A 26,714-nucleotide genomic window follows, 5' to 3' on the forward strand; every position below is an offset into this window, starting at 1 on the left:
AGAAATAATGGGCATTGCTTAATAATTATAATTTTTTTGTCAATAATTGACTTTATACAACGTACTGATAACCGTAACTCACGCTTGACCCTGCATTAGCTCATATATGACTGTACGCACCTTCGCGCTCTACCACAAAAACGGGTGATGGTATAAAAAAAAATTTAGACAAAGTTGTAGAGAATTTTATACTCTACAACTTTGATGATAGGTGAAAATATCATTTAAGCAATAGGAACCGAAATATTCGCGAGAAATCGTTTTTTGTGACCTTTGACCTTCAATATCATAAGACGCGGACACAATAGCATTTGTGACTTTTGAGACAATATTTAGGGCGACAAAACAAAGGTTTACCAATTTCCAGCTTATTATCTCTCATTCCGAGGTTGACCCACCTAATTTCACTGGGCTATTAAGTAAAAGAATTTAAGGCCAGCCCCAGAGCAAACGGCTTTGAGCATTCGTTCCTACATTTTTGGCGCTCAAGTTACGGGCGAGAATATACAAAAACATGGGAATATAATATAATAATGTCATTAAAAATCAAGCTTTGGACTTATTTTTTTTAATTATTAAGTAATAACAAAGATTTTTAAAATGACATGATTAATTACAATAAGCTCGTTTTTGCGAGTTCTATCCAAAGAGAATATAATCACTACGTTTGTTCTATCGAAATATATAAAGGGCACCAATCAAGGCACCAATAATAAGTCATAAGCACTTTATGAATGAGATTCATGTCAAACATTGTTAACAAAATCGTGTGTTGCGCTTTGCGGCTGGGCTTGAAAAATCCAGCATCGTAGGACTGAATAAGAACTATACAGCAGTCCTCAGAGCAGCAGTCAAAGTTTTCTCTGCTCTCTGTCTGAGGTCCTCTGAGCCCTTAGGTATAACTTTACCTAATGTTGGTAACAGGGAAAATCAATGTGTCGCCATAGACAAAGCTCTTTCTAACTTCCGGCATCTACAACTTAATATTTCGGAAATATTACTACGTATTATAAGAAAGTTATGTAGTGGCCGTGTGATACTTAAATTTAAAGAAAGGATTTTGACCCTATTTAAATGACAAATCATTAAGACTACTGAAAAAAAGTAATTCTATTGATAAACTTTTCAAAATAGAAAATGGCCGACAACCGAGTGCTCTGTGCGATTACTGCTCCCTCCAGTAATAACTAACAACAGTTTTATCAGTATGACGAAATTGAAGTCCTAAGTTGATGTTAATATTTCATCAAAATATAACCTCTGAGTATTATTTTTTACGGAAACAGAACACCGATTGTTTTAAAAATTCAATAACCACAATTTACGAAAACGACATGGCGGTCTGATTATCAACCAATAGGAAGGCCGCATCAAGCGTTTCAGAATTGCATGTACTTGCATTTCGCGTCATTACGTTTTCGGTGCCTTCTTTCTCTTTAGAAAATTTGTATGTGACTTTTATCAGTGAATGGATTAACTTTACAGTAGGTTGTGAAAATCAGTTTATGTGGTTTTTATTATAAAACCTTGTGTGACGATTAATTTGTGAGAAACCTACCAAACGGCTGTTATCATGACTGCGATGGATTTAGGATGAACTGAAATGCAATATTACCATCATATTGTTTTTGTAAACAAGACTATGTTTTCACGATACACGTGCGGAAAAAGTATACAATTGACAGATCAATTATGTCAGGTAGGGGGGCTAAGAAGCGCGGGAGGCCCCCGAAATCTGGCAGTTTTGAGAAAAATAGAAAATTTCAATACCATTTATTGAAAAAACCGAAATATTTACAAAATCAACAAAATACCGGGAACGCGTCTCTGGTTAGCACCCCATCAGCGTCCAGAGCGTCATCACCTCAGGGTAGTGATATTAGCAGAAGAAGCACCAGAAAACAAAAAGGTAGAAAAGTTCATAAAAATAAAAGAGGTGGTATATCGGGCTCGTATTCCAGGAGAGGGTACAATCCACAAGCAGCTGATTATCATGAATCGGAATATCATTACGGTTCGGATTTTGGAGATGAATACAGCGACAGATCCGAGCCAGAAGAAGACCGCGGCAGTGAAAGCTCTGACGGCAGCGCAGGGGATGCTGCTGCCAGCGATAGCGATTTCTCCGTCAGCAGCTACAGTACCACGAGCGGTACTCCTCGCAAGGTCAACAACGCGCTCAATCGCGCCCCCAGCCCAGACCCACTGTGGCTGCAGCAAGGGCGCAATATCCCTCCTTTGATACTTCCACCATCATCAGATGATTTAATCATCCCACAAAGTTTAGTTTTACAAGTAGTTGGTGTTTATGAAGTTCTGAGGCACTTCAGACATTTGGTGAGATTATCTCCATTTCGTATAGAGGACTTGTGTGCAGCTATAAGCTGTGATGAACAAAGCAATCTGCTAATAGAAGTGCATATAATGCTACTAAAGGCCTTATTAAGAGAAGAAGATGCTCAACAGACTCATTTTGGTCCTTTGGACCATAAAGACAGTGTTAATATAACTTTATTTTTGTTAGATGTTATGACTTGGCCTGAAGTTCTTAGAGTTTACGTAGAGAGTGACAAATCATTTGACCAGAGCGTGATTAAAATATTAAACTCTTGTGAATATCCATTTACTTCAATAGAAAACCGCCTTTTGGTTCTTCAGTTTCTGTGCAATCAATTTTTGATTACAAATCCTGTCCGTGATGATCTGCTTAGTGAAGGTAAGTTGCTAAATGTGTCAATCAATCAACATTTAGTCACTTGTGCTATAGATGGTAACATTGTAAAAATAATAATAGTTATGCTAAGTGAGTGAGTAATACATGTGTGGCTTGAAATATTTTACCAATACTGTTAACCATTGACCCATATTAGATTGCTTAAATATCAGATTATTGTACCTACATAATTCAACTCACTCTCTCAACTCAGCAACTATGTTGTTCTTCATGGTATTCATTCATAAATTAATTTATTATAAAATACAATCAAAGAAATTATATTAATGCAAAAGTTATGTCAGAATAATTTTGATTGTAAATGTCATATTCAAAATCTAACACGCTATAGTAGCATTTGTTAGTATAGAAAATTGATTCCTAAAGTGGTTCAGGTGAGCCCAAAAGGTCCAACGGAGACCCAATAGGGCTCTATTTGGCAACAAAATGGGGGTTAACAGTTCATAAGTGTGAGTCCACAAACATTTTACTGGTATTAATAGAAAAGAAGTAAAATATTGGCTGGACTTCACCTATCAATGTAGGCAGATAATATCTTCAGAAGGTCAGCGACTGTTGCATGTAAAACTTTTAGTTTTTTGGAAATATCGTAGTAATTAGGCTGCAGGACATCCACGAAACCAGCAAAATTTTGAAAGTGGTCAATAACAAAAAAGGTTTGAGAATCTGTTATAGAAGTTAAATCATTTTTTTTTTATTTATCCAGATTTGTTTTTAATTAATAATTTAAGTAATATAGGAGCCATACCTATAATATAAAAATGAATCGCAGAATATCTTGCTAAGCGCAATACTCAAAATCAGCTGAACCGATTTTGATAATCTTTTTTTTATAATATTCTTTGAAGTATGAGGATGGTTCTTACAGTGTGAAAAAATTTAAAAGTTGTCTGACAAAGTCTTAAAACAACACTTTTCTATATTGTCATACAAAAGATTCATAATAATACTCAAAAGTCAATTTGAATTTTAATAAATTCAAATTGATGAATAAATGGTATTAATTATAACATAAAAGTGTTAGTGGAGGGGTTCTGGGGAAAAATATTGTATTTATTAAAATAAAATTGTGATATTTTATTTGTTTATTACAAGAATGGACATGCAATGGTCATGAAATTTCATGCCAAATTTTACATTTTGTCAAATTTGCGTTTGATATTCAATGTAGCTTTTGTTTTGTTTATTAATTAAGGGGTTTACAATAAACATGTTTATTGTATTAAATAGGCACTCTTTGGAAAATTGTTGTGTGGCCAATTATTGGAAGACATTCTGTTTATAGATAATTAGCTTTTGCTTGCGGCTCCGTCTATGTGACAACGTTTTTCCGGGATAAATGTTTCCTAAGATAACAATTTTAATGTTAGTATAGATTACAATTTATTTTCATCAAGATGTGATAAAAATAATAATATTAATAAATTATAAATTTAATAAAAATAAACATGTTAAAAGAGAAAATGTTATAGTAATATTAGACAACTCGGATACGTATTTATTTTACATACGCGGTACGACACGGTTCTGAGATCTCTGGTTCGAATCCTGGGTTGGGCAGTAATATTGGGTGTTTCTTCTCAGTACCAGGACGGACTCTGAAATATATGCTCAATATGGCAATACTCTCTCCCACTATCACACACAGCATCACGACATGCAAAAAAACATACTTGGCGAATCTTGGTGTCCTGGTTGCACCTCTGCCTACCCCTTAGAGAAAAAGTGTGATGTGCATTTTTTTTTGTTTATTTTTTAAGCATCTATTATTTATTTCTATATAACTTAATATAAATTTGATTGATAAATAATGCAGAGATAAGAGTGTGTAGAAATATATAATATAATTTGCACTCTTAATAAAATAATGACCTATTTCAAAATTAATAATTTGTGCCAGTCGCCGGAAAATAAATTTTTGTTTGCTACCTTTTTTTTTTAAGTTGCTATCAAATTGAGCTTATTAAAAATAGGTAAAAAAATGAAACCTATAGCATGAAAAAAAAGGGAAAAAACTAAAAGGTCACAAACAGAAATTGGTTGTTTGTCAATTCCCACAACTTGGCAATTTTGGAATGGGATATTATTTTATTAAGAGTGCTATATACAATATGTATGTTCATTTGATTCCAGTTCCTATACATTATGATGATCACTGTCGTGTTTGTCACCGGCTGGGTGATTTATTATGCTGTGAAACATGTCCAGCTGTATACCATTTGGAATGTGTGGATCCTCCATTGGTTGATGTACCTTCTGAAGACTGGCAATGTGCATTGTGCAAATTGCATAAACTTGTCGGTGTTACTGATTGTCTACCAGATGCAGAGAAACAAGGCTTGTTGTGTAGACATGAACATTTGGGTTTTGATAGACATGGTAGAAAGTACTGGTTTATTGCTAGGCGGATATTTGTGTAAGTTAATATTTAAAATATTACTAGCTTGTACTTCCTGTCTACTTTCCTTCAACATTTAATTTATGATATTCAATATAGTGAAATATTGTATAAAATGATATTTTGTTGCTAATACCATGTTATCATTACTTACTTATTTCATCAGGTCATCATATGTCTTATGTATGTACTTTTCTGTTTTAAAAGCTGAGTAAGAAAAAGAATAAAACTTTTGAAACTAATCAAAACATTAGGTAGTGGCAGTGAAAGCTTGAAAATGCAAAGATTTCCTAATGTGACTTAACATCAGTGGATTGACTCTTTGTCAAGTCCGTCTATTTTTGTACAAAAATATGTTAAACCTTTTAACATGGTTTGTTAATGTCCTATTTTTTGCTTTTAAAGAATACTTTATTAAATATTATCATGATTTTAAGAGTTATTGTCGTAAATTTAAAAAACTTATAAGAAAAAAATGTAGGAGTAATTTTTTTTTATTTCTAGTGAGTCGGAAAAGTGCTGCTGTTTGGTATTATTCATCTCCACAACAATTAGAAGAACTGTTGTATGTACTTGATTCAGCTGATATGGAAGCCCCTTTGGTTCGTGAGCTCTTAGAACTGAAACAGGAAATACTACGACAAATGGAAATTACACAAAGTCTAACAAATCAAATGAAGGGTAATCGCAAATCATATTTAGAAGTCGAAAATAATAATATTATTAAACAAAGAAAGCTAAAACAGGACCAAAAACAAATAGATAATAATCCTGATTTAAATATAGAGGAAGATAAAATTGAAAGTCTCCCTTCACCAGTTGATGGTGATGCAGATGTTGTAAATGAAGTAACTGTAGAAAGTGAAGAAGCAACTCGAGAGGAAAATTTTGATAGTCAACAAGATCCTGATGATGATGAAAATAATAAAAAGATAAAAAACAATGTAAACAATAAATCAAAACAACCATTGCAGAAAAAACAAGAAGAAGGTAACTATAACTCTAGAGCAATATTAATATATTAATAATAAAATATATGGGCACGCTCTGTAACAATATTGTTAGTAATATGTCAATCCAGAGGAAACACAATTGCCAAGATACATTGCATACATGTAAACTACCTTAATTTTATATGAATTTGGTTGTTGGGTCTTTGATAGTCAGTTGTATCACCTCTTGCAAGATGAGAGCACCCTTTATGCATGGAAAACAAATTTTAATTATGATTCGACGTACTAAAGTGCATGTGTTTAAATTTCAAACTTACTTCTTGAAATACTATTGGTATTATAATTTATTTAATATTTATTTTTTATTAGTTACAGAAAGATTGACAAGGCTGAAATCTAATCAAATATCAAATGGAACCTACCTGTTCAAATTAGGAAATGAGAGCAATTTCAAAAATTATATTAATCAGTACACGGCTAACCCTTTAGCACTGAATAAACCTCAAAGGAATGAAGAGAGGGATAAGAAACGATACATGTCACACAAGTTTTCTTTATCATCAAGTCAAGAATTCAAATGGGTTGGACCTTTGAACGGTATGTATTAATATACTTTTTGATATGGTTCTAAAAAGATGTAAGTTAAACTTTTCTAATGTGTTTCGTTGTTTTAGCCACAAAACCATTATTTGTTGCGACATTAAGACAAACTTTATTACAATTAGAGTCTAATATTGTGTTGCAATTCATGCACCCTAACTGGACACTGCTAAGGAAACCATGGGTTCAGGCAGTCCAGTTGTGTCAAGCTCCACGTGATTTCGCAAGGGCTTTATGTGTACTTCAGGTAATAAATCCTTTCTAAATTTAATTTTATTAACTACAATGTAACATCAGCTAAATCATATTGACTTAAAACTGATCTCTATGGAAAACTGATATGTATATTATATATACAAATATTTTGACATATTTGAGCTAATATCTATAAACGATCTTACCCGCTACTTTATAGCGAAAATATAGCTTTCAGAATAAAGTTTGTTTAAGATGTTTAGGGATGAGCTACTTTGATTGGTTTATTCTCACTATTGAACCGTTGTTAGCTGTTAGGATATTTATTGGAATCGGCCATTAGAGAATATAAATGATGTTATTACGTTTTACCAATATTGCTTATGATGAATTTAATAGAATCAACACAATACTTAAAAGTAGATTGTGGACTTATATCATAGGTATAATGACCATAATAATTATAAATGTATATGTGTCATTATTATAGGCATGCATAAAAAGCGTCGTTTGGGTGCCAGCATGGCATGAACAATTAGGTCATGTCAGACTTCAGCGTACAACAGCTGCAGACCGTGAGGAACGTAAGAAACTTGATAAAAGAGAAAAAAAAAAGAAAGAGAGGAGGAAGAAGAAAGATATCGTACAGCCTATAATTTTGTGAAATATTCACTGGGACTTAGACACCAGGTAACAAACATACCTTGGTTATTCAGTGTGGATCAAGTATCCTGCTTATTATTGTGTAAATCTAATAGTTGTTATTAAAATTTCTTACTAATTCTACTTACTAATTCTATAATTATTCTTACTAATTCTACTATAATTTAAGGTATGGAAGCAAAAAGGCGAAGAATACCGAATTCATGGTCAGTGGGGCTGGTTATGGAATTCAACAACAAGAAAGTATAAAAAACATAATGCCATTAATAAACCTCACCTAGGAAATGGCCCTGCAAAAATTGCTGTCCGAGTGAAAGAAGGCAATGTCATGAAAGTGCTAGCAGTTGAACCAAAAACTTATGAATATTTGAAATCAAATGATTCAGACAAAGATGTAACTGAGAAACGTAAGTATATAACTTAACAAGATACATTATTTAAGTTGTACAGCTATCCTGTAAATGATACGACGAACTTAAGAAGCAGATGCCTTGAAGGGTGCTCTATTAGACATACAATATGGCCTCTATAAAAGTGTCACCATTTTTGAAATATTCAGGATTTCTATTTGTTTCGAAAAATCGTCTCTTAACTTGTGTTTTATGCTGAATTTACATAAATCAGATATTTTGATTTTTTTTTTCTATAACCGACTCGGAAATATGTATAATATAATATAAAGGGTAACGCAACCTAAAAAGCCGAAGTAAGTGAAGTTAAGTAACAAACAAATATACAATAAGTAATAAACGTATAATATCTTTATTTAATTTAAATTAATCATTGACTATAGATGAAAATTCAATGTGCATATAAAGATAAATAAAAATAATTTTAACAAAAAATTAAATCACCTTCAAAAACCACTCAAAACCAAAAAATAATTTCACATAACAAGTATATATTGGATACCAATTTTGGAGTCGGTGCCTAATTAAAATTGCTCGTTAAGTTAGATAAATACATTAACGAATAAATATATATTTATTCGTTAATGTATTTATCTAGCTTATATTTGCTTTTTTGTGTTAGTAAAACATAGACCGTCTCAATGGCATAGTTGTGTTTCGCTCACGATATGACTATCGCGCTGAGGAGTTACACCTCTGAGTACCACTGAAAAGGGGAAAAGGTGTAATGCTATATATATGTATGTAAGAAGTAGATTCAAGCAAACCTAACGCAAAAACACAACTGATATTATTTGTCTCACAGTACAACTATCGCGCTGTGCGGTTACACCTCTGCCTACCCCTAAAAAGGGGAAAGGTGTGATGCCATATATATGTATGTATGTAAGAAGTAGAGTTCCACTAAACCCAACGCAAAAACACAACTAATGTATTTCGCTCGCAGTACGACTATCGCGATGAAATTATACGCCTCTGCCTACCCCTGACACGGGGAAAAGGTGTTGTGCTATATGTATAAGTATATGAGAAGTACAGTCAACCAAACTCAATGCAAAAACATAACTAAATACGTCACAGGAAAGCTAAATTCGCGATTTCGTTTTCTTGGACGACATAATTATTCTAGTTTTTAATTTTAAAACCAAACTACCGAATCGATCTTGAAAAAATTTATGGGACCAATCTGGAGAGAAATTCTTTCAAATAAAAAAGAATTTACCAAATCGGTTCATAAATGAGCGAGTTCTGCGGTAACAAACATACAAAAAATTCACGTCGAATTGATAACCTCCTCCTTTTTTTTGAAGTCGGTTAAAGAGTATTTGGAACAAAGATAGTTTGCTTGTGTCTGTAAAGTTTTAATTTTTGGATTGTAAGGGTTTTAAACATCGGTTTTTCCATTGTAAATCTCAGGAACGCATAGAGGTATCAAGTTAAAATATATATCAAAGACTGGCATGTACAGGCTCTTTCAGTTATAAAAAATCATACTATAGTCACCGCGACACATGATATGACTGTTTATGCCGCATAATATATTTGCATATTTTACGATTTCACAATAGACTCAATAACTAAAAAGATATTTCCTGTTAACTACAATCATAAATTTTGGCAAGAAGCAATATTTTAAAGCATATGTAAAGAAAAAATCTAATAACCATAAATATGTACTCATGTACTTCAATACTTTACCTACAAGTTTATGTGGAACCCTCAATGCGTGAGCCCAACTGGCACATTTACGTTACTTTTTTTTTTTATAATAATTGTTGAAATCTCTATAAACAAGGAAGATTTTTATGCAATGTGCAGTAAAAGACTGATACATTTTTTCCACCTCTGAGGAGCAAAAATATATGTGATTATTTTTTCATACAGCATCAAGACAGGTACAAAGGCGATTATTAGCGTTAATTTCTATCATAATTTCAACAAAATATTTATATTATTCTTGTACACTGCAAGTATTAGTACAAAAGCGTAATTACATTACTGTAGCGAATTATCTAAAAAATAATTATATTATATACATTATTATTGGTTTGTTGATTCGTTATTATTATCCACTAAATAAACTATAATCTTACATTATATAAGTGTGAAATGACTAACCTTTAAAATCTTCGTGTTATATTTACAAAAAAAAATCTATCCAAAGTTACAATGGCTGAAAATTGCTGTGAGGAGGTGATTAAAAAAAAATTACCGTCGAAGTGCTAGCCATATGCATAATAATTTTCATAAAATTATTTTAACATTATTTATTGTGGTAGTTGTGTAGTTGTACACGTGATACCATTATCGTGCTGAGGTCTTGGGTTCAAATCCTAATCGGTCAAAGTGGCATTGGCGTTTTTTATTTGCTCAGTATCAGCCCAAGGTCTGAAATTGTGCAGGTATGTTACAAAAGGCTCAACCCTATGACATGGGATTTAAATAGCTGGTGAAATGTGGGTTTATTACAACTCGACCTATACCTAAATAGGGAAAAAACAATAATGGCATGTATGTACGCGTCACAAGCGTATCTTTGCATTTATATTACTTTGGATTTATTTTGCAGTACCACCATCAATGCGTAACTTAAAATTGAGAAAGATGAAGATAATTTTGAAGAAATTGATGTTGAAAAAGCATTAAGCTCTTCAACTCGTAGGTATTATCCAAGGATCGCAAGAAAATCTAAATTAGATGAATTTCTTGCCAGGCGAATTATTTAAAGTTTATGGAAGAAAAGAAATTATCAAATTTATTAGCCAGTGTAAAAAAAAAGAAAGACATTGACATCAAAAGTGAGGATGAAAGGAATATTGACGTTGAAAATGATGAACCAGATACTGATTTGTCATCCATATGTGACGCAGCTACTACTGAAGTAAAATCTAACGCCACTGTATCAAAAAACATAGAGGATTTAAGAGATAAATATAAGAAGATATCTCAACTGACAAAACATTACAAATGCTATTCCCCTGGTTGCAACAATTTTGATACTACAAATGCATTACAAGGAAAAGTGAAAATTAATTGTTACTCGCCTTTGTGCGTTACAAAAGGAAAACTTTTTAATGAGCTTGTTTTGTTACTCAAGGGTGATATGTTTAATTCAAATGCTCTTTTGAAACATCTAAAGATAATTCAAAATGTCCATACTTGAACAATATTTATTGGGTAAATGTTCAATGAATTCCAGTGCTAATGAGAACATATTATCAGATCTATTATCAGCTGTGGCATGTGCTCAAGAATGCGATAATAAAAGCACAGATTGTTTTGTAAAAAGGAAATTCAGTTATGACAATACTGCAGATTTGAAGGTTGAAAAGAATGATACTGAAGATGGCTTATTGAAGAATGAGAGTACATTAGAAGAATCAGCTGTACCAGCAGTAGGAACTGAAATGGACATTGACATAACTTGTGAGAACAACGATAGTGAAGTAGAAATAGGACCGCTGAAGGAATTGACAGATGGCGAGCACACTGAAGATTTGCAAGGTGATTCATCAAAAACACGTCTCCCAATACCAAAATTAAAAATTTCAAGGGGCAGATCATCGAAAACCTCCAATACAGTAAATATTGGTATTGCTAATGATAACAAAGATTCATCATATAAATGTTCAGTAACACCCGGAAAGTCTGAAGAGGCAGCAAAATATCGAGCCAAAATAAACCGGAGATTTGGACTTACAAGACAAGTTAAAAGAGAAGATAGAATTGTTAAAGTTGAAAAAGTTGAAGGAAACATTGTACGAGTTTACTCTACTGAAAACCCATCAGCCAAAGTTTATCTAAAGAGAGTACAAACATCGGCTGTCGAAAAGAAAAAGAAGAGGACACCAGTAAAGTATCCTCTATGCTCAACATTCCATACCAGAAGCAAAGCTAAAACGATAATGGTTTTGCCCCATCATGAGCTGAAGAAGCTATGCAGACAGTCTGGCCACAGTGCTGTTACTGGCTTCAGTCACAATGCAAAACCTAATCAGGCTGTCTGGCCATACCCATGCCCTAGGCCATTGTTTAAAACATGTTGGTTGTACCGTACGGTTAATCTTCAATGGTTAGCTAGTGCAGCTCCTGCAGTTCGCGAATAATGTGGGCCTGTTTGAGATGGGACGATATGGCTGCTAAGGCAGCTACTGCTGACGGAAAACATCAGTTAACTACGGATACGGAAATAGTGTCCTTAGAACTGCTGAAGCATAGGCATGTGGGACAATTTTCGGAAAGGACGCAATATCTACGTCGTCGTGTAGTTATACCACTTGAACTACCAAAAACCGTACGAGAAGTTACTTCTATACGCAGTGGACTCAGGAAACGAAAGCGGGCAGAATCTCCACAGAATACAGAACCGCAGGTAAAATTATGTGTATTTTATTACTTCATTTATTTCATTATAGATTCATTTGTAAAAAATAAGTACATTGTTACGTTAAATGCATTAAGACTATAATTATATAATTTTCATGTTTTTCAATGTAGGTTTCAATCAAGCAAATAAAACGATATAACATATTAATATCTGTGTTTTTATAGGTTTCCGAAGAATGGGTTGACGAGGATAAATTAGAACTATGGGAAGTAAGACAATACGGAGAGCGTACAGAACGTGCAACCCCTGTGACACGTACTTCTACCGGAAAATTACCGCAGCGAACCGGGGCGCCGCCACCAGTGAACGCCTCGGACCTGAAAGATAAAATGGAACAACAACTGCGTGAGCAACGAGCAGCTCATCAACAAAAAAGAGCTCTAGAAATGTCACAAGGTAAGAATGTTATTGTGTCTTGATTATAGAGCATCCTTACATTAAGAATGTAGAACTTCGAGTACCCACTTACTACCTTTTTATACCAGTTTTTACAGCACCGTCGTTTTTCTTTTTTAATCTTATCTTACTTAGTCAGAAGACTATCTTAATATTATACATGCTTATGTTTGTAAAAATGTTAGGATATTTTTTAGAAGTAAATGCTGAAACAGTTGAACGGATTTTGATGTAATTGGCACTTGGGTATACCATTTTATGGATTAACATATTGACACTTTTACCCCAGTCATTTGGTTCCATGGGAAGATAGTGTAATTTTTTAAATAGCTGTCAAAGATGATGACTTATTCCTACAAGTGACGCTATGAATCGCTTATGCTGCTAACAGTCCAAAAGTCCCAAGACTTTTGTACCAAGCAAGCCTTTTTACGCTGGCGAAGACGCGAGTAAGACCTAGTTAAATAATAAATACAAAAACAAATACATATGAACCTTTATATATAATATGTATTTATAAGCTTGTGTAAAAGTTAACTGTCCCTTTTTTTACAGAAAAAGCTAAATCTACTAGCAATCCAAGTTCTGGCAAAAGTACACTGACATCTTTATTGACCACAAATACATCAACTCCTACTAGTCAGAAGACCGTTATTGGTACAAGAAGAATTATAATGACAAAAGGCGCCGATGGTTCTACGCGAGTTATCAGTCAACCCTTAAGTAGTTCTTCAAAATCTGGACACAATGATGGAACTCCAACAAAACCCATCGGAACTCCAGCAAAAGAAGGTCCACAAAAAGTTCAAATAATACGTGCTCCTGATGGAAAGATAACTGTACGAGGATTACTCGCAGGCCAGCAACTGATACAGATGGCAGATGGCAAACTCCATGTGGTTATGGCTGGACAGCAGGGTATTTCGGGTCAATTGGTTGCAGCATCCCCTGCACCGAAACATGCAGAAGTGGGAACTACCCCAACAGAGAGAATACCCGCGACTAAAGCCAACTCTGATGAACCAAAATCTGTGACGAATCCACGCGTAGCTCCTCAACCTGCCCAGCAAATAGTGGTTCAGGGCAGCCGTCAGCTTGTAGTACAGCCTGGTCAGCAAGTAGTGGTCCAGTCTCCGCAGCAAATGGTTGTGCAGCCGCCACAGCAGATGGTGGTGCAGGCGGGCGTGCGCGCCTCCGCCACGCCGCGCGTGCAGCCCGTGCAGACCGTGCTGGTGCAGGGACAGCTCGTGCAGCGCACGCCCGCGCCGAGACCCGCGCCCGCCTTGCAACCGCCGCGCGCTCGCCCCGTTTCTACTCAGCAGATTGTCGTTAATAATCCAGCGCTCGTGCAGCAAATAGCAGCGGGCAAGATACAACTCGCGACTGTCAATGGTCAACAAAGTTCTTATCCCGACCGACTGGTAATAACCAGGCCCAAATAGTGGCGCACATAGGTCAGAGCCCGGCGGCGAGGCCATCGGCGCCGGTGACGCCCGCTCCTGCGCCCGCGCCTGCCCCCGAGCCGACCACCCCTGCCCTGTTCCCGCTGTCGCGCCTGCCGCGCCAGTCACACCTGTTGCCACGCCTCACCAACTCACTGAAGATGAACTTGTCGAGAAGAGACTACTAGTTGGCCAACCACCGGGCACCGTCATAAAGACTGTTACGGCACAGGTACAGTACAGTAATTTTTTTATATTTAAAATTTGAAATATTAAGTTTTAAAGCAAGTTCAGGTCATGTATGTTAAAAAAATATATTAATGTTTCTATAAGGATGTCTAAAGGTGGTATTAATTGTTTACAGGTAATGCAGACGAGCAGTGGTCCCAGCATAGTCCTTCAAGGTCTTCATGGATACAATTTGACTCCACAACAACTGGCACTAGTGCAGCATCAGGTGAAACAGCAACTATTGAAGGTAACTTTTTCATATATATTTTTTTTTAACTTTAAATACCTACTTATAGACATTAAAAAGTGAAAAAATGATTATTTTCAACCGTTTTATTATATTGTAGCACAAGAATCAACAGGCAAACAAGGCATGTTGGGCCCCCGGAAGATGTATTTGGCTGTGCAGCCGGCGCCGACCGCGCCGCCTCTAACGCCCGTCGCTACTCCGGCCATTCATACGTTGCAGCCTTTAGCCGTGCCCACGCATCAGGTAATTTACTATTATTAGATGACATGAAACATGAAATACAGACTTTTATTCATGTTATCTGAAAAGTATTTCGAGTTAATATACATAGCATGCAACTTTGTATTATATATAACATGTGAACAAAAGTCCTTAATCTGGATAGATACTACTATTATATACAACTCAGTGTGCGTATTGATTTCTTATGTTTACGCGAATGTTTGACATTGAAATAAAACTATTTGACGGATTTTGTCGCGATAATTTTTTTTTTGCCTCCAGACGTTTTGAACTTTTGCAGCCTTCATGGTCACGGGGGGACGCGGGGGGACCAATGCGTCGGTTGTCCAAAAAGTTATATTATAATATCTACATAAGTTGCAGGCGATGGATTGAATAAGTCTATGTGTAGATTGAACTCATCGAAGTAATTGTTTATTAAATAGCCTATAATCTTTAAAATTTTGTTAGCCGAGTCTCTTTGATTATTTTATACGTACTTCGATCCGAAAACGTTGTTTGATTTTGTTGTTATATTCTGACGTATCCCTAACTGACACAATCTCTTTGTCTGCACGGAGAATCGTGATTGCCTTCATTAATCGCATATGAGTTCTGTGTAGATCGGACCGTAAATGAAAACAAATTATTTAAAATATTGCATAATTAAAACATTTAAGTAGGTATTGTAAACTTTTTCGGATGACCGACAACCTCAGCCACTCCGTGCCCATGAAGGCTGGAAAGTCTTGGAAACGTCGAGACTAAAAATTAAACAAATGGGGTATTTGACTTATTTATATTTATAACTTTTATAAAATATGCACGTCCTATAAATTCTAAAACAGTAGAATGCATTGAAATCTGGTGAAAAATGCATTGAAATCTGGTGAAAAATGCATTGAAATCTGGTGAAAAAGTTATATGTAGCCATTGAAATTAGGAAGTAGTGGTCAGTGTCAGAAAACAGAAAAGGGACGGAATACTTAGATAAAGATATATTTATTCTGCAAATGTAAGTAAATAACGATGACCAAATACTTGCATGTGAGGTCAGCGGGGATTACGATGCGTGCGAAAGAAAGAGATGGAGCGATATCTCCACTCCACGTCCAATCTTGCACATAGCATTATTTCAGTTTTGAATCTCAAAATCAAACATAGTCACATACCCAATTTGTCATAATGTTAAATTTGTTTTATTTTGTGTGCATATGTTCACATATAGAGGTGATGCTGTATGTTGCTCTCCTGTAATGTTATATCACACGAATATGTTTGTAAGACTGGATGAGTGATAATGTTATATCATGCAGCTTCATATGGTGTTCCTTACAAATAACTCAGCGCCCTGGCTATACTAATGAGAGTGACCTTATAAAAAAGTTACAACATAGTGTCGAGTTTTATATTTTCATTACAAATATTGATTAGCGACTACATATATATACTTGAATATATTAGTGACATTTAGTAATGTCAGACATACACCGATAAATTAATTTTTACATTGGTCACATATACCAAAAGATGAAATTGTAAATAAATGTACTGTGTAATTGTATATAATTTATTTATATAAATAGAGCAGATCTTTAAGTCACCCGTTCATAGTATTTACAAAAGCTTATCCATAGTAAAATATGATATTACATTATTAGTTTTTTGTGTAACTGTTTTATACTCACATTCGGGAAATGTGTGTGGACTATTGTTAATATAATTTTAATATTACATTGATTTTGAATTTAGAAATTATATTTACTTCATCATCCCATCTGTTTGTCATTAATATTCCCAGCTGACAAACTTATACCTTTATTAAATTAAAAAATATTTCACACGCATTTTCATATTTATTTGTGGTGATTTTGGCGTTGCCTATAATAATACAGCTGAGGGTACATTTCGGCGTGTGGCGAGATCATAAGCAACAGTGATGTCATTAATTTTATCTATAAAATGTCTTTGGTGGGAATTTTGTAATCGTAGGTGAATTTCGAAAATTGTTTAATACTGCTAAAATACAAGTAGATTATGAAAAAATAAGTGATTACCGTCATCTATATGCAACTCAATGTCATGGTAATTCTAAGTACAATGCCGGTCGATCAACGAAGAATAAAATCACACACACACATACACACAAAGTGTGTATTTTGGCGTTGCTCAAGTTAAAAAATCTGTTTATTTTTTTTTTTAATTTGACGACTTGTTGAAGAATTCTTAACCTACTGTAGTCACTCAACATAAATTTGATAAAAATATACAAAGACTGATGCGATAGGAAAGAGTAGGACTATTCATAATTCGTAGAGTTTATATTATTTTCAATATGCTTAAAAACAAATACAAAATATAATTTCGAATTAACAGGTCGCTTTAGTTGGTAAGATCATAGGCGGCATAAAATATGATTGACAAAATTTACTGATTTTAAGGAAGAACATATATTTTGCAGTAAATTGATCTTAAAAGTTCATAATCCCAAACGACTTTCTCTTTTAAATCTAACAAAAGATTTATTTCCGTAATCATACATAAGATCCCATTATAAAAGTAATTGATCTTAAAATAAATAAATTTGTTAAATATAATAATTTTTACACCTTATTCTTATCTGTGTGCAATCTGTGTTGTTTTTTGTCTCCGTGTAGCCAATGGAATGGAACATTGACAAGTGAACAAAAATATTTTGGAACAGCAAAACGATTACTAGTTTTACATTGCCTGTGTCCGTGTACTTATTATGTTTTTAAGCGCGCAACGCCAGTATGACAGTTCGTCGAACGTGTTATAAAGCAAAACTACAAAGATCTAAAAGCGCATGCTAGATATGTAAAAATGGTATGCCGTATGTGTAGCTGATCTTTCGTTAGGTAGCGAATCTTTTGAAACATAATATACAGGGTCAATTTTACATTGCGTTACTTATTGAAATCACATACTTGTCTTCTTGGAAATAGCAATACAATTAGTTACTCTAAGCATAGATGTAAAGTAAAAAGTGTATAATAAAGGGGAATAAACCCCAGACGTGTAGTGAACCACACGTCTGGTGGTTCTATCATTGTTTTGCTGACGCAGCCTTTATATATATTGTAATCATGACTAATTAGATAAATATATGAAATAAAATTTTAGAGTACATTTACAACTACGAGATTCCACTCAATGCTTACCATTACAAATAGTGAAAATTCTATATCAACATCCACATCCGCTTCCCGTCTGAAATTAATCCACAATGTATCTAATTTCTTTTCAACTGTATTATTAAATGTGCGCCAATTTTAATTTTATTTACAAAATTAACAACACTATAATTATGTTATTACAAAAAATATCTTCATTAATTCAGTATGAATATTGATTAATATTTTATGTTCCAAATAGATTAAAAATAATATTTAAAACAATCCTCAATGTAATCTTTTAAATTGGTTTTAGTACATTAATAAAATATGCGTCTAGGTGAAATGTATAATTTAATATATGGGATAATAATATTGGTGACTTTATAAGATCCACTGTAATTTTACGATTGCTACGTTTCCTGAGAGAAGCATACTTATTTATTGCATTATGTTAAACTTTAAAAGAGACATCATTAGCTAAGTTGCCTGAAAATTAAGTTTTTTAGCTGGCAATATAATATTAATACAGAATTAATTTCTACGTAATACATATATAAAATCACAATGAAATTATTCTATGCCTGTCAGAAAAATCTCTAGATCTTCTGTACTGTATAAACCCTTTGGAAGTTTTGATTTATATACTTATTATGTAACAGTAGTTCTGTAATACAATATAGTATCAACATTTTATTTAGGTAAATTGTGATATATCGTTGTTTGTATGATTTGTTACTGATTTATTTTAACATGATAGTAGACGAATTACATGTCAATCTTTTAAATGAAACCATACTTTCTGAAGTTAAACGTGATACGCGCAAATCGAGACGTAATATCTCATATTGCTAATTACTTAATCTTTTAACATTTTAATGACATATATCATCCACTGATAAAATATTAGCTTAAAACTTTGTAGCATAATATAATCAGTAGAGTAATTGGTGTACAGTACAGTACCAAACATTGACATCCATTTTTTGATTTCCTGCTGTTCATAAATATTAGGTGTAGTATTATTAGTACTGTGTTTGTAATGCTATGTTTTTCAGATTTTCCGAAATTAATTACTCAAAATATATACGGTAACTTATAATAATATTATTTTTTAGAAATTGGTTAACAAATACATTCACATCGAGAATTGCTCATACACCACCTGTTATTATGTATACTTCTAAGGTAAAATTAATTATAATGATATAACTATAGGAATGATTTAAATAAAATATTAATAAAAGATCGACTTTTATTTCAGTCCCATTTGGTTGTATACTTTTATGTTATAATTTACTTGCAAACGTTTTGTGGGGGTGTATGGGCAATTTACTTAAATCTTCAGTCACTATTTCAAACCTTGTATGAAGTATAAGATATTATATAAACAACGATGTAAAGTTCTTAATATATAAAAATGCGCTAATTTTGCTAAAATTTTATATATATTCCCACAAACGTATGTCATGTTGATACTTAATTGTTTATGTTACACACCCTTTTTTATTTTTTTATGACATACCTTCACAGTTTCAGTTATAATATTAAAAATAACACTGAAATATGAATCGAAAGAGAATGATTTATTTCTAATACAGCTCAGCTGGTTACAGCTCTATTTTATCCAAGTTTCAAACTTCTACTTATAGGATGCTAAAGATGAAGACGAAATTAAGCGTCAACCCCTGCTTAACGGCGAAGATAAAGTTGCCGAGGCAGGGAGTCAAAAGGAAGCAACGCCTTCTAAGCAAGAAGAAATAAAGGGAAACAACACAAAGACAGATATAATCAACTCTGCCCAGGATGCCCTTCAGAGTAATAAATTTGTATTAACCCCGACTATATACAACAAAGTAAGTATTACAACCTATCTACAAGTTGCTATTGGTCTTCTTCCACAGAATAAATATTGTATTGTTTCAGGAGTATAATTTTTTTTATTTACCTTTAAATATAATAAAAAACAGGTTATAATGAGCCCAACCTTTGGATTACAATCACATAATCACTATTTATTTTTTATAATGTGAAAGATGAAATTTTAAGTGCTAGTCAAAAACTGTGCAGTATAATCATGAATAATATAATCATCAATGTACCATTAAAAAATATAGGCCAAGGTGTCAATTTTCAAATTCCAGCTATCAAAAGCGCACTGAAACAGGAAAACCTAAACCCAGAAATAGAAGAAAAGCTTCTTCAACTGCAGCGATATCAAGAAAAACGAATGAAGCCTGAGGTACAAGTAGAAAGAGAGGTTCGTCCCGCAAGTACGATGTCTCCATCGCCCCCGTTGCGTCGCCGGGCCGTATCTTCCCGCCATGACGACGACGACGAGTGGATCGACAGCAGCCCGCGCAAGCGCGCTCGCGCTGCTCGGCCGCCGTCCCGCCGCCGGCGCTGCCGCCACGCGCGCCGCCCCGCGCCCCCGCCGCGCCGCACGCGCCGCCCGCGCCGCACGCCCTCGCGCCTGCGCCGGCACGCACCCGCCGCCCGCGACGCCCTCCACACTACTGGAGGAGCGTCGTCGTGCCGCCTCTAATCATTCACGTTTGCAAATGCTACTCTTCAAGCACAAGGAAATGCTTAAAAAAGACATCATTAAGAAAAGGGGACTCCTCGAAAAAGAACTTGGTGTCGATATACAGGTGATGTTACACTATTGTTGTTATACAAATTTAGTCAAACATGTTATCCTGATAACTAAAATAAAAACAATATTACAGAAAGAACTTTCGTCAGAAATAGCTTTACGAACTCGCGCCGAGCGCAGCAAACAAGAAGAGGTTCGATGTGGAAAACGGCGTAGTGGTGGGAACGTGGCGTCTACTCCCAAACCTAACAAAAGAACAGGCAAAAAAGAGAAACTTCTTTGCATTTGCCGTACTCCTTATGACAATACTAAGTGAGTTGCCATACAATACTTACATATAAATATTAAAAGTGGTTCCTACTTAGGGCTCTGGTGCGAGCAAGTTTCTTTTCCGACATAAAATGGCCATCTAAACACTAGATGCCAGGTTTGTTATAAAAAATCTGTAATGATGCAGGAGCATATGTTGAGCGTCATAAAATGAGCATAAATAAAACATATGCGCTGCTGATATGAATCTGGTAGAGCAGTAGCGCTCATTTTTACATACGTAGCGTTAGCCGTCGCATTGGTTTATGGGTTCCTTAGGCTAATACGGGTCGTGCCTGGCGTGTGGAGAGCCGCACCGACGAATTATTAATTGTTCTGACACAGCAGCTAGTGCGTTAATTCAATCTCGTGCCGTAATATAAAACAATACGACTACAACAGATATCCAACAAATAATATTAATTTTGAAATTGAATATAAAACAGTATATAAATGATACTTATAGCCTGTTTATTATTATAAATACAATGTTTATAACAATAGTTTTGAAAGAAATCATGTTATTTTGACATTTCAAACTGAAAATTTCGTTTTATTGAAAATATTTTTTACGACCAATAACATGAACTTTTGAAATTGTCAAGTTGGGTCTACGTTATATATTTGTACATGCTTTAAAGCTACAATAAAAAAGGGTATGTATTCTTTTACCATATTATTTATTCCAGATTTTATGTTGGTTGCGAACATTGTAGCAATTGGTTCCACGGCGATTGTGTTGGGGTGACCGAAGAAATGAGTAAAACAATGGAAGAGTATGTGTGTCCTGATTGTCGACGCGCAGAGGAAACACAAGAACTTTACTGCTTATGTCGACAGCCCTATGACAATTCGCAGTAAGTATTTTAACTTAGCGAGAATACGAATTCGGATGACATTAAAAGTTTTAATGAGGTAGTTACGTCAATGTTGGCAATAATGGGATGACCGTGTTTCACTGTTTCGTCAAAATTATTTGATGACGTAATTACAGGTTTAGTGTTTCAATTTTTTATTTTTTAATCGACCGACAGGTCGACTACTGTCGTATTAAATCATATAATATAAAATGTTTAGGTTAAATAACAAATGTTATAAATAGTCCCTAGTAAGAAGAGGAAATTTCCACCATGGTTTACGTATCCATTGAAAAAAACAAATACCGGTTAAGATATCGGAACTATGAGAACCTTCGTGATAAAATTAAATATAAACTGCCTCGAATTTGAGATCATACATTGCTGAATCAGTGGTGCACTGACTATAATAAGTTTCTTATTAAATTAGTTATTACTAAAGACCATAAATTAATTTTGCCAATTTGTAATTATAAGTGCGGCAGCAATACTTCCTAGCCATTCATGTGTGCACCGAAACGATATCAAAGTTGAAAATGTATGTGATATTGCCAATTTGTTCGCATCAAATTTCTTTTCTATATATTCCCATAACGGTAATTCTGATTCTATCTTGCGCAAACTGCTCTAGTCGCAGCTTATTATCTGCACTGTCTGTCTCGTCACTTTAAAAAATACCTAACACCTAATCTAAATGGTTTTAAACAAGGTCGATCAATACAAACGAATTTAACTTGCTTTATTTCTGACTTGGCCCCAGAAATAGACAAGGGTTTGAGTTGATACTATATGCACAAATTTCAGCAGGACTTATGACAAAATGAATCATTCACGTTTGGTTAAATAACTCTTATCTGTATATGCATACAATCATGATTAATGTTCGATTACACGTCGCATGAGTATAGCGCTGTATCTGGAGTGCCTCAGGGTTCCTATTTGGGCCCCTTCCATTCATAGCTTATGTCAATAACAATTTTACATTCATCATAAATACACAGTTTTTGCTGACGTCTGACGTCTTAAAATTTATTAAATTATTACAATATATTGTCACTAATCCAGTCAAACTTAGATATCGATTCATGGTGTAACGCTAATCTTATGATGTTGAATTCGGGAAAATGTTCCTATATTCACTAAACCAGGAGACATCATCGGGTATTTTCATAAAAATTTAAACCGTCTTCAAAAACAGTTAAAAACCAAAAAATAATTGAATATAGGCTGCGGACCACGACTTAGACACTCCCGTCACAGGAAGAGGGCCATCGCGGAGCTGTAGTTGGTATGCCGTTCGTTGTATATACGTTAGAGACGGCCCGGCGGTCGCCCGAAGATCTATTAAGAAATCAAATCAAATCCAGGCGGTTCAACGCCGGGTCGTAAGGCACGGTGAACTTACCATAACAGTCCAGTCGCCCCCCATGAAGGCGTGCGGTAGTCGTAACGCACTTTCTCCGCGAAACTAAAAAAAAGTATCGCAAGAATCCCGGTTTATTCAGTTCATACTCAGCCTGTAGAATCGGTACAACGTGTAACCATGAGGTACTTGACGTTCACCACATACAGGTCCTTATAAAAATCGTCTTGCTTTCTTTATTTTGATTTCTTTACGCAATCGGCGAAAATAGCACACCCTTTTATTTTGATACAGATGTGGATTAACACACAATTCACACCGAGTTTTTGCTGGAGCACTTTGGGTTATCGATACCCTACCGGCTTTCCAGACAGCCGCGTACCCAAATCTTCAATGTACTATAAAACCGAATTAATGTTGGATATCATTTGTACATACGTAGGATTTTCACTATCTACAATAAAATTTTTGACTTCGGCATATTTTTGATTACCTCAATAATTTCAGTTACAAATGTGGAAGTTGCTTTAAACCGCAATTTATTATGTTTAAACTTGTGGTGAAGCTTACTAATCCATAATTTTTCTTTGGTAATTTTTGTACATTTTATTACTTTTATTAGTTAATTAAGCCTAATTAAAATATATAAGACTAGTGAAGAAATATATTATGTACTGCTGATTACCTATTTCAATAAGTATACACCACGCCGAGAGCCCTCGCACCGCGTCGCGTCGTGACAATGCTGTCGTTTTAGTACAGGCTGCAATAGATCTACTCGTACGTTCACATGAATGATTTTCGGGCGCAGCTAATACGTTCCAAAGCTTTGACATGTGAATGTGTTATGTGACTAGGCTTGTTAATATTGTAATGTGAATATAATTATAATTATTCATTGCAGGTTTTACATTTGCTGTGACTGGTGTCAGGATTGGTTTCATGGGCGATGTGTTGGAATTCTACAATCTGAAGCTGATAACATTGATGAGTATATATGTCCAAACTGTCAAAAAATAATTCTGTGAATTTTGCAAACATGAAAGAATTAACACCCAAAGACTTTGAAAATTTAAAGAGGCTTGTAAAACAAATACAATTACACAAAAATGCTTGGCCTTTTATGGAACCTGTAGATCCAAGAGAGGCACCTACTTATTACAAAGTTATAAAGGAACCAATGGGTATGTATGTCTTGTAATGTTATTAAGAGCACATATTGTTGTGTTACTAGTGTTGCTACTACAGCAATGTGATAAAACACATACGCCTTGGGTATACTAAGCTACTGCGAATATACCCGTTTCGTTATCCGCATGCTTGAAGTACTCATTTTCACATGCTAATCGAGCCGAGGCCGCTGGACTGGCATGTTTGAATTCATTACGCCAGTGCAGAACAATACGTCTGCCGTATATTGAATTATTCTTACTTCAGTAATCACTTTAAAGTTTTTTTTAGTGTATGCAGCATGTATAAAGTTAACATTACATTCAATAGGTAATTTTATGAATATCAGTATTACTAAATTACCCCGCCGCGCCCGTCTGTTTGAAAGAGATAAACTCAAAAATACCAAACGGGTTTCCATACGGCTTTCATCAATGGACGAAGACTGATTAAACACAAATGTTTATGAGTACAATTCATAAATGTTTTGTATAAACTGGTTAAAATATGACGATGTTTGTAGAAGATATCGGAAAAAAAAACAAATCCTCTAGGAGCTTGCATTGAAAACACTGCATAATCTTACGGGTTGTCGCAAAATTAAAACTATAACGTAACAAAATAAATTCAAACGGTCTCACACCGACACAACACGCGTGATAAAACTGCCCCCGCGCAGCATCGTCCGCGATCTTCAACTATTGTTGCTATAAGCCGAGCCATGAAGCGCGCTGAGAGAGACAATACGACAAAATAAAAAATGTAGGCATATATGTTTTGCTACCGCGGTAAAGCCGGGCGGGACGCTAGTGTATCATAATATAAATTATAGTAATAATTTCAAAACTCAAATATAATTTTGTATTTTTTACAGATCTGCAGACTGTGGAACGAAAAGTGAACGAACAAATATACAGTACGTTAAGTGAGTTTATTGGTGATATGACTAAAATATTCGATAATTGTCGGTACTTTAATCCAAAAGACTCGGAGTTTTATAGATGTGCGGATGGTTTAGAAGCATTTTTGCACAAAAATTTAATATTGTCGTGAAAAGTTATTTGAAAGTACGCAATGATGACAGTGCCAGTGGGAAAGTGTTGTAACATTGAACATTCACGCGGTTTGGTGCAGACTATACCACTCTAAAAATATATTTCATTTGCTAATTTTTCCCTACGATCTGTCTGTAAATTGTAAAGAATGTGATTAAATTTACAAATAAATTATAAATTATACATAATTTGTTGAAAATATCTTTGGAGTATGTCAGTTTCAATATCAGGTATTTATTGTATTTATTAAATGCTTCATTTTACTTTCTTAAGGCTGACACTCTTTTAGATATTATGACAGTGATTGTCTGTTTTACGCATACAGTTGTGAGATATTATGTTAGCTAATGTAATTTAGCGACTTTAATTAGTAAGTAGAGTAAGGGAAGTATATTGTATGTAAGTAATAAATTTTTAATATACAAATGAATTATTATTTTGTACCCTACAAATATTAAATTTGGACCAGTGAGAATAAAAATTCTTTGACACGCTTAATAGTATCCAACTCGACAAAGATTTTGATGACATGATCAAAATCAGACCTTGTGTCATGTCACAACTGACATAACAAATTGTTTCCTACGACAGTACATAGTCATACCCCTATTCTCGTGTGTTTTATTAAATATTCTAATACTCATTTTATGTTTTACAGACTACTCTATGCTCCCAAATAAATAGTGACAAAATGAATATTATCTACATTACACGTATAATACAATAGCTGGCAAATAAAATTAAGTGAAAACTTGTGAAGCAAGCATTACTTGGGCAATTCTCTGAACTACAAAAACAGGTTTTTCGTCAGATAATGTATGTTTTTCGGTCATTTTTAATTATATCTATATTTTATACTGTACTTAAACTAGTTTTCTACCAAGGCCTATTCATATTTTTTGTATAATATTATAATAATCCAGTAAAAAAATTAAACATGCAAAATCTCATTCATATGGCGCGTCCGCACGTCCAACTTACGATTTTAATCTTTTATAAAAATATGCAATCTTTTAATTAATTCAAAGTAGCTGAATCGATACTTAAACTATACGCCCGTGATTTACCATTTATAGTGTATTAATCGGTAAAACCAATCGTATTTACAGAAGTTTTAAAATGTCCAGACGTATATGCATAATTTCTATGGCTCATGCTTTCGCCAAGTACCTGCAATAACTGTGACGACATATCGGCCGAAATGTTTCGGCATATCTTTAGTGATAGACGCCCCCGTGCTAGCGTGAAGTAAGAACGTTCCTATGTAGCGTAAATAGAGAATTAAACACGATAATATCATCGATTCTGGCTTTTGTAAGGCAAGTTGTCTAATTTTATATGATCGTATT

At 34.4% G+C, this 26,714-nt stretch overlaps 1 protein-coding gene across 1 annotated transcript; it reads left to right on the forward strand.

Annotated features, from left to right (window-relative positions):
* Positions 1-966: 966 nt before the first annotated feature.
* Positions 967-25,511, forward strand: LOC115443152 (nucleosome-remodeling factor subunit NURF301). The gene is given in 30 exon segments (XM_037447202.1): positions 967-2,716; positions 4,868-5,150; positions 5,641-6,122; positions 6,455-6,682; positions 6,760-6,932; positions 7,371-7,487; positions 7,490-7,570; positions 7,713-7,950; positions 10,523-10,540; positions 10,543-10,668; positions 10,671-11,088; positions 11,090-12,041; positions 12,044-12,325; positions 12,505-12,736; positions 13,292-14,136; positions 14,139-14,267; positions 14,270-14,410; positions 14,543-14,655; positions 14,755-14,902; positions 19,668-19,848; positions 19,851-19,871; positions 20,160-20,402; positions 20,405-20,526; positions 20,529-20,666; positions 20,745-20,923; positions 21,610-21,777; positions 24,045-24,148; positions 24,151-24,324; positions 25,185-25,332; positions 25,334-25,511. Coding segments are annotated over 30 exon segments (7,563 nt in total). The 5' UTR covers positions 967-1,692; the 3' UTR covers positions 25,389-25,511.
* The last annotated feature ends 1,203 nt before the right edge of the window (positions 25,512-26,714 follow it).

Source organism: Manduca sexta, unplaced genomic scaffold (genome assembly GCF_014839805.1).
Source record: "Manduca sexta isolate Smith_Timp_Sample1 unplaced genomic scaffold, JHU_Msex_v1.0 HiC_scaffold_674, whole genome shotgun sequence".
Taxonomy (NCBI): Eukaryota; Metazoa; Arthropoda; class Insecta; order Lepidoptera; family Sphingidae; genus Manduca; species Manduca sexta.